This window comes from Oculina patagonica, unplaced genomic scaffold (genome assembly GCF_052425735.1).
Source record: "Oculina patagonica isolate OP01 unplaced genomic scaffold, crgOcupat unplaced703, whole genome shotgun sequence".
Lineage (NCBI taxonomy): Eukaryota > Metazoa > Cnidaria > Anthozoa > Scleractinia > Oculinidae > Oculina > Oculina patagonica.
The window spans coordinates 1-9,581 of NW_027558585.1; the positions used below are offsets into that span (position 1 = coordinate 1).

A 9,581-nucleotide genomic window follows, 5' to 3' on the forward strand; every position below is an offset into this window, starting at 1 on the left:
CACAACAATTATGGTATTTAATTAAGGTGTCGCCATCCACTTAAATTCTTCCAGCAGGTTCTATAAGAAATGTGCGGAAGCAAGTAAGGAGAAGTTGTATATCAATATTACCACTTTTGTGACCACAACCTTTTCCCACTTGATTGGCCAAATAGGAAACATCGTAGCGTCGCCTTGATTTCAAGCGTAGAACAAATTATATGATTTTTCTGTTTAAACTTCTGATGGAAAAATAAGTTCTAAACTGCATGTTCAGGCCAAAGAAAAGTGTTAGAAACTTTTGCCCCCGAACAAAAATGGAAGCCGTAAAGCTACGTAAGGTTAAGAGTGGAAAAGAGTAGCGGTAGAGTAAACCAGTTTTCCCTTATTTAATAAGTCGAACCAGATTTACTCTTCTGCTATTATTTATTCAAATAATATCCAAATGATTCGAATTAAAGGTGTTTTAGTTAAACATTTTAGAATAAAAACTAGTGATATAAGTAAAGAACAAGCCTTCGCTGAATTCAAAAACTTAAAACTTAGACTTAGAACTTAAAACCGATCTTAACACTCAATCTGACTCTATCCGAGCAAAAAACTTTTCACATAGAACAATGCGTTCCTAATTTTTTTGTACCTCTAATTAAGCATTCAAAATACTTACTACATTCTTCGCGCTCTGTTATAAAATCGTATTCATAAATAGCCATCGCACTTGACATTTACACTGAAATTGAAAATGCTGTCATGAAGACAGCGAAACGTTGTTCTAAACTTATATCGCTAGTTTTTATTCTAAAATATCCAAATGAACCTTTTAACGGCAATCCTGCATTATCACTATCTTCCCAGGCTTACCACAATCTTATATTTTATTTGTAGGAAACGCTGGAAGAGATTTCAATCCCTCGTGTTGAGATCAACGGTGGACGGAAGCCACGGACTGTGGAATACCGTATTAAGAAAGTTCTCAAGCCGGTGGTTGATTTCAGGGAGAGCTTGTTTGACCGGTGCTTCGCTATTGATGGTTACTTGGCCAATAGAATGCTGATCATGGGCTACCAGTTTCCAAGCAGATTTGGACGATGGTGCCCAGTTAAGGTAACGCAAGGAGCCTTTTCTGTCACGCGTGACTCGCGCTTTGCGCCTGTCTCGTGTTCCACCAACTGCCTGTTTGATTTTCTGCTGTCTAAATTAGGAAAAGCATGAATCTTTGAATCTTAATGTATAAAGTAAAAACTCGAATTGTTTTCGTACATTAAAATCTATAATTATGCATTTTCTCGTTCAATGTGACATTGAATGGTGCAGTTAATCGCTGATGTCGCCCGCAAAGTTGTTGAATCCCTGGATTAATGCAATATTATTTCATTTTCTTGGCAGCTCCTGGAAGGCGAAGTTCTGCCGCCCCAGCACGGCTCAGGGGTTTATACCTACCCTGTGGAGTACGGACAGCATATATACTTCTGTTCGGGACGGGACGGGCGGGACACATTCATGCAGTGCCCCTCTCGTTTCTTAAAACAGCCCTCTCCCAAGCCTGTTGTTCCTATCAAGATGGCGATCATTGGACCTCCAAAGTCGGGCAAGACAGGATGTGAGTATGAAACACAATACAGCGTTTTTAACCAGCTAGAAATTTTAATTTAGTTTAATCTCCATACTTTTGCTTTCCAGTGGGTAACGGTGAAGTTAAACTAGGCGAAACATTGTCTTGTGTAATGCTACGATTTGTCAGCCCGATTTGTTCCAAGCAAATTTACACGCTGCGACTTTTCTTTGCCTTACTTGAATTGCGAGGATGAAAATTGGCCCGATTTCTAAAATCTGTGGCACTGCGACATATTTTTTAAACATTATCAGGCCGATTTTTAACTGCGCACTCGTTTTCCTATGGGCCAAAATCGGGCCAACAAATCGTCCATTGTAAACCGGCCTTAACACTTCCATGGTGTACCAGCTCTTGTCATAATTCGCTGTTTCTTTTTCGCTGCAGTGGCGAACCGTTTTGTGGCGGAGTATGGCGTCGTGAGACTGTCTATTGGTGAAGCAGTCAGAAAAGTTCTAAACCTTCAGCCATACACTGAGTTAGCGCGACAGATCAACCTTCATCTTAAGGCTGGGAACCCTGTGCCAGATGAGCTGGCGGTGCAAGCTTTGGAGGTGGCACTGCTGGATATGCAGTGTCAGACACGAGGGTAAAGTTATATCACGAGTATGCGTCCTTTGCAGCTAATGGTCTCATGGTACAAAATCTGCCATGCTGGAGGGCAAGCTATGCTCTGGGACATTCAAAACAAAGGAAAGTCAAGCATGACTGGTTGAAGTCGCCTTGTTCTTGATTTCCCAGCACGTAGCTTTTCCTCCAAGAAGGTGTTATTTTGTAACAGGTAGCCGTTATATAGCTGCAAAGGACCCATTGATAGTGTAAAAGCTGTTATCAAATTGGAAATGTGTTGTAGTATCTAACAAGAGAAACGCGATATAACGACATAACGCAAGGTCACGCAAATTCATAAAACACCTCACGTTGATGTTTTATGTCACAAGTGTGAACAACATAATAAACGTCATAGTTGGATCATAATGACATAAGAAAAGAACTGAACTTTTCTTTTTATCGTTATGTCGTTATGTCGCTAGTGTGAAACAGGCCTTAGAAAAAAGAGAGGCTTACGGAGTGACGAACAGTCCTTCATTGAAGAAAAAAGACGAGTTTTGGAAAACGAAGCAAGCTAGCCTTTTTATTCTCGCTTCTTTTTAATATCGGTACTCTGTCGATTAAGGGTAATCATTTGCTTTCTCTTTTCATTTCCGGCCACATTTAATTGAGGCATCACTACTGCTTAAAGAAAAAAACACACACACGGCAACTTAACCCGTTTTTCCCTTAAATTTTCTTCCTGATCCAACTTTCGTAACATAACATCCCTTGTTTCTTGTTCGTTAGGTTTATACTTGACGGATATCCCGTCACAAAGAGACAAGTAGAGCTGCTGACCGAGCGAAAGATCATTCCCGTCAGAGTCCTGGAACTACAAGTGGAGGATGATGAGGTGCTGAGGCGAGGAACCGCTGACCGTCATGCGCCTACAAGGTATAACACGATAGTCTGCTTTGATTTAACAGGATTGAGTAAAAAAGCTACTGAACGCACATCAAAAGTCGAAATTTAGCAGTGATCATAAGACGTTTGCAGTTAAACATACCGGTAGTTTGCCCTTGTCTTTTTTTTTTTTTTCTCGTACTCGGTTGTCTGTTCTGATTTTGCCACATACAAATTCTCTTAACAGGTCTCCGTACATTTTACTGTGCTAGCTAGGAGAATTTTATTATCTATCATGTCGTGTTTCCTTGTTGATCGGTGCCTTAATTCTCTTGACCTTTATGACTGACTTGCTCTAGTATTGTTAGGAGATTTTACATCGTACGTGTTGATCACCCTTCTATATTATCTCCGTCCCAGGGTCTTTCCTTTGCACGACAGCCAACAGATTCTCGGCATCAGGCTCAACGCCTGGCAGCAGGAGATTGCAGCCGTAAGAGACTGGTACCAAAAGGAGCACAGAAACTGGGTGCCCGTGGATGGTCAGCGGTCTAAGTGGTGGATTTGGAACCAGGCTCTGGACGAAGCAAGGAAGAGTGTCCGTCAAATTCAAACCTACTTACAGAGGCTATCGGAAGGTAACTATTATGAAATGTTAATTTTGTATACTCATCCGAAATGTTAGTCCAGCTAAGTCTGCAGGGAATGCCGGTGGTAGTGACGGCTGCATTCGAAGTCTACCCTCGATCTTAACCGTTTTTTGTTAACCCTTAATATGCTGAAATTATTCCCCAAAACGCGTTTTTTTAAACCGTTAATTGATTTTCTTGGCTGTACGGTCTAAATTTTCTCTACATTTGCTAAAAATGCACTTTCTGACAATGCAGGAAGATTTTGATGTAATTACCATGTAAAAATGTACAATATTTTACTTTGGCGCGTGCGCATATTTTTTTTTTTTTTTTTTTTTTTGCTGAACCGTTCCGATTTTTTTCCTTGCTCCTTTCCTTTCCTAGTCCTATGGAAAGATCTATCCAAGCTCTATCAGATGCAAATCACAAAAATCTGCTGACGTCACCATGGTGACGTCATAAGTGGCAGAATGGCTATTTCTCCAAATCCCGGAAAAATCCGGGCTTAGCATGTTAAGGGTTAAGATTGGTTTATGGAATTTCGTCATTAAACAATACATATATTTTTCCATATGAGACCTAACCAGACCGTGGAAATAAATTTTGTTTGTGATAAACCTGCGAGAAAGTTCTTTAAGGGGTGACGGGTGAAGACTCTTAAAAAATCTTGTTCGCATGCTTTATTGTGAGCATAGTTTGTCGTATCTTCTGTGGGAAAACTTGCCCTGGTCAGTAAGACAAATAGGCTGTTTATGGAATTAATCAATCTGTTATCTCCAAGATTGAAACACTAAGAGCGTCGGTGTTCTTAAAGTTAAGCCAGGCTCATACTAGCAACATAACGTCACAACGACACGGATATGAGAACGTAAGAAAACATTATTAAAAAAAGAGAAATATCCTTACATGTAAGACCTAACTAGACATGATGTCTTATCGTCTGGTTTTTTGTGTCGTTTCCAGGTAAAGCTGCGTCAGTTGCTGACATGTGTATTACACCCAATGAGTGTCTCGTACGACTGGGTGACTATGGTCAGTACTGTCCAGTCAGTCTGGCTGACCGCGGGGAACTGGTCGACTGTTCAGTCAACTCTTCGCTGGAGTTTGCCGCTGAGTTTCGCGGGCGTTATTACAAGATGGCGTCGCGAGTGGAGTTAGAGAAATTCCTTGCGGACCCTGTTCGTTATGTACCTCCTTTGGCTCCCAGAAAACTACCCGAGCCCGAGCTCCTTCCGAAAAGAAAGACTGCAGCGGATGTGAAGATCATGTTCCCAAAACAGATTGAACTGAAGGGTTACCGCCCGGTTACGTACTTAGATGGCAAACTGAGGTTGGTAGTGAATTTCTTGGTAGTACAACTTGTTCCCAGGCTATGTGTTACGCAACAAAGTCACGCAATATAATCCTTATGTAAAACTGGAGTTAGTAAGGTATGTGATGTCACGCAATAGATATTTACTGTGCCTAACTTCAGAATTAGCCAATCATAGGCCATGTATACTGCCCTGTTTTCCTGCGATCCGCCATGTATTTTGGCCCCCATAGCATCTCGCCAATGCTCAATCAAACTCGCCAGATAGGCCGCCGAAGCGAGCGAAGCGAATATTATTTTCAAATCTAAGGAAAGCTCAAAATTATAAGGTAACATACACTCATTTAAACGTTTCTAGAGAAAGATACCACCTTCGGCTGTGAATAATGAATGAGACCGAGACTTCCAAATGAAAACTAATTTAAAATAACTTACACTCCTTTTTTCTCAACTTTTCTGGAATTTCTTTACAGGTATGAAAATATCGTCCCTGGAGAGGCAGACTTGGTGGTGGAGTACAGAGAAAAACTGTTCTGCTTTGAATCTGAGGAGAAACTGCAGAAATTTATGAGGTAACTTGCTTGTAGAAGGATGTTGTTTGAATTTAGTTTTCACGTCAGTTTTCAATATTTAACTTTGATACCGTCTAGTTTTATTCAAGTATTAATATATTGAACTTACAGATTGTCTGCAGGTTGCGGATAAATTAAGTTATATTACCGAACAGCAGTGATCTTAGGTTTTGACCATACTCGCTTCCTTATTTTAAGGGACTGTGTTACGGATTTTAGCTAAATTTAGGCATGGGAAATGACCATCTAATTCGTTTAAATATACAAAATAACCTCTTAAAACAGCGGAGAAACATTTCAATAACACAGCAAATACAAAAGAAGGTACGGATGGCCAAAAGCGACGAAGATTGAAACGGATTGCGATATGGGTTTTTGAAATATTGTTGGGCTGAACAGTTTTCAAAGTTAATCTTGTTCGCTTGTAACTTTAAATTATAACGCCCGGGAGACACATTTGGTTGCAATCAAGCTATGGTTTTGTCCTTTAGATCCAAAGAAGTAACTTCTTTGCAAAAATTAAGTTTCATAGAGAGTATTTGGCAAAACGTGATAAAAAAACCTATCTCAGCCGTGACACAGTCCCTTTACTAACAACACACAACAGTTGAACAAGACGAAAGGTGTCAACAACTCAGATTATTGTCTAACTTTCCAGGTTACCAGAGAAGTACTACAGTCTAACGTTACCACACAAGTTACCGCCCCGCAAGGAGCCCTTACTTGTAAGTGGACTCCCCATGTTAGGTTACATGGAGCAGAGTGTGGCCACTGCCCTCACGAAAGCGCTGACTGCCGTCGGGTGTTTTAAACCCAAGTATCCGTTTGTTGACGCCAAGAAGTCTGCGCTGCTTTACATCGCCTATCATCTTAAAGGTAAGGACGATGTGTCGTTATGTAATTGAGCTGTTTTGGAATACAGAAAACCTTTTGAAGTAGGCCCTGTGCAGGGGGGTTTGGAGAAGTTGGATGGGGAAGAGGAGAGTGAGTAAAGGTTATTTTCTTGTTTCAATGGGATTGGGGGGGAGGCAGGGGCTTGGTTCATCGGGCCTTAACTTTTCAGCGAAAAGGGAGGTCTCCCTGGACCCCATCCCCTACTCTGGTATTGAATTAGGTTGGGTTTATATTTGGATCATAGTCATTTTACTCAAACTGTGGGCCCGGTAAATTCTCGGAGACTGGTTTGTACCAGCGAATAAAAACTTACAGCAATTTGTCTTCTTCTTTCAGCCTACAACCCAAAGAGCAGTGAATACGTTCGAAAGAAATACAAACAGAAGTTGATGAGATTCGAGGAAGAGTGCGAGCTGATTGGCTACCTCGGTAAAGAGATGACCAATCGCTATCGAGAACCAGAGGACCTTCCAATTGACTTTGATCACAAGCTGTCGACCTTTCTGGCACTCAAGGACATCGAACCCACAACCACGTGGTGTGCGTGACGTGTGACGGCGTGACCGTCTTGCGTGACACAAGTCAAGTTAGAGAACAGAGTATTTATTTTTTAAGAAAGACTGTGTATACTTTTAATATGATAACCTGTGCTACATGCCTAGTTCAATTAATGTTGTATAATAGCTATGTAAATATAATTGTCTCCAACAAATGGCGATTGTAAATAAATTTGTTTGACTTCAGCATGGTAATATCTCATCTCTGATTTGCTTGTATTCAATGTTCATTACCTTGGGAAAAATATTGCACATAGTCAACAATACTGGTTAATCATTTTCCGCACACAACCAAAAAATACAATTTTAGATATAATATAAGTATAAACAAGTTTTTCACCAGAATGTTGTGTAGAACACAAGGGCATTTCTGTTGTTCAGTCTTAAATTTTCTCGCTATTCAGCCTTGAGAAATTAAAACTGACCTACAAAATTACCGAGCCGTGTATCACAACATTCGAACGAGAAAAGAAAACTGGAAAATGGACGTCGAAACAATCTACGTAAAATTTTTCGAAAATAAATTACTGACTCCTTCGAGATTACAAAAGAAACGTTGTGCGTTAATTAATAGAACATTAAATTGTATTGGTATATCATTTCCTAAGGGCGCTTTCCATTCGCCGGCCGGTCCGGTGCAAAATGGACCTTTTCCACGGGATCTTCCCACAAATCCATCACAACAAAGTTTGAAAGGACAAATAAATCTGGCCAACAACGGAATTCTGTTCTCGAATATACCGGTCTGGCCGGCCAGTTCTGACAAATGGAAAGCGTCCTAAGTTAAAACTGAAATTGAAGGCCTACTCTGGGACCCAAAGTCGCCGTACCTTTGGGCGACCTAAGACGACTTTAGGCGATTTTAGCTCATTTTGTCCAAAATTACGGGCGATTTAAGGCGATTTTGGGCGACCTTGGGCGATTTTGAGCGACTTTAGGCAATTTTAGGTGACCTTTGAGGTGACCGACCTAAGTACAGTTGTTGTATACATGTACATGGGAATCATCCTGGTACACCATAAAGCATTGTTACAGAAAATATCTATACTATTTAAAGCGACTTTAGGCGATTTTGGGAGACTTTTTGGGCGATTTTGAGCGACTTTAGGCAATTTTAGGTGACCTTTGAGGTGACCGACCTAAGTACAGTTGTTGTATACATGTACATGGGAATCATCCTGGTACACCATAAAGCATTGTTACAGAAAATATCTATACTTTAAGCGACTTTGGGCGACTTTAGGCGATTTTGGGAGACTTTTTGGGCGACTTTAGGCGACTTTGAGCGACTTTAGGCAATTTTAGGTGACCTTTGAGGTGACCGACCTAAGTACAGTTGTTGTATACATGTACATGGGAATCATCCTGGTACACCATAAAGCATTGTTACAGAAAATATCTATACTTTAAGCGACTTTAGGCGATTTTGGGAGACTTTTTTGGCGACTTTAGGCGACTTTGGGCGATTTTAACCGACTTTAGGCAATTTTAGGTGACCTTTGAGGTGACCGACCTAAGTACAGTTGTTGTATACATGTACATGGGAATCATCCTGGTACACCATAAAGCATTGTTACAGAAAATATCTATACTTTAAGCGACTTTAGGCGATTTTGGGAGACTTTAAGCGATTTTGGGTCCCAGAGTAGGCCTAATTGACAAAGGGCAGTCATGAATGAATTTCTTTTCGCTTTCATTTGGGCTTTCATTTTTACAAGGGTTCCTCTCAACTAGTATGCATTGAGCAACGACCAGCTATCGGTACACCTGAAAATGACCTATCACGAAAATAACAGTTTCAGCTTTCCTTATTATACTTTCCATGCTTACTTCCCAAGCGTAATGTTGGATCAATCTCAGTGCCCTTTGCTTGTCCGGTAAAAATTAAGTTCCCCGGAAACGGCCACAATGGAAACTGGTTGAAAGGAACCCTTCAATGACTGCAACAATAGTTTTAAAACGAAGGAAATATACTTGGCCGAGCAAGCCAAAGATTTTTTCCAAAATTCATCTTGGCCCGAGAAGGGCTGTTCAAATTGTGAGAGAAAAGATCGGAGAAAGATCCTTGCGCCGAGCATTTCCACTTACTCTCAAAGCTAGCGGGAAAATAGGCGCGTGATAACTGGAGGCGAGGCACTTTTGTTACACCTCGCCTCCAGTTCTCGCTCGGCCATATTTCTGGCATGCCTTTTTGCTTCTTGCTTGATGATCTTTGCGGACGAGTAGAGACTGCTCATATTTTAGATTCAAACGAGAGGGTTGATTTTAACTTAGGGTTCAAAGGCTACCTCCGTTCAATCTGGCATCCGTTGGGTCTTCAGCTTTGAATAATATGTCGGGGCATTTCCACGATTCAATCTTCAATATTTTAATTTTGGTGCCTTTCAGGCCCGTGTTTTGTCGACGTGGTCTCAAAGGCGTCTGCGACTAGTTCACAGACTGTTAAGGACTGTTTTTAAAGGAGTTGATGAGTATAAATTAGGAATTCCAAACTCCTGGCATTATGCGAATTGCTTCCGATTCTTATAAACGCCCCTTATGGAATTTATTGGTCATTTCACAATCTTTTGATGAAACAGTATTGGT

General features: G+C 40.8%; 1 protein-coding gene across 1 annotated transcript; it reads left to right on the forward strand.

Annotated features, from left to right (window-relative positions):
• Positions 1-864: 864 nt before the first annotated feature.
• Positions 865-7,181, forward strand: LOC144641147 (adenylate kinase 9-like; the record flags this gene model as incomplete). The annotated part of the gene is made up of 9 exons (XM_078500194.1): positions 865-1,083; positions 1,366-1,579; positions 1,979-2,180; positions 2,933-3,079; positions 3,449-3,666; positions 4,624-4,990; positions 5,446-5,544; positions 6,203-6,420; positions 6,775-7,181. Coding segments are annotated over 9 exons (1,896 nt in total), but the record flags the coding sequence as incomplete, so codon positions are not given.
• Between the last annotated feature and the right edge of the window lie 2,400 nt (positions 7,182-9,581).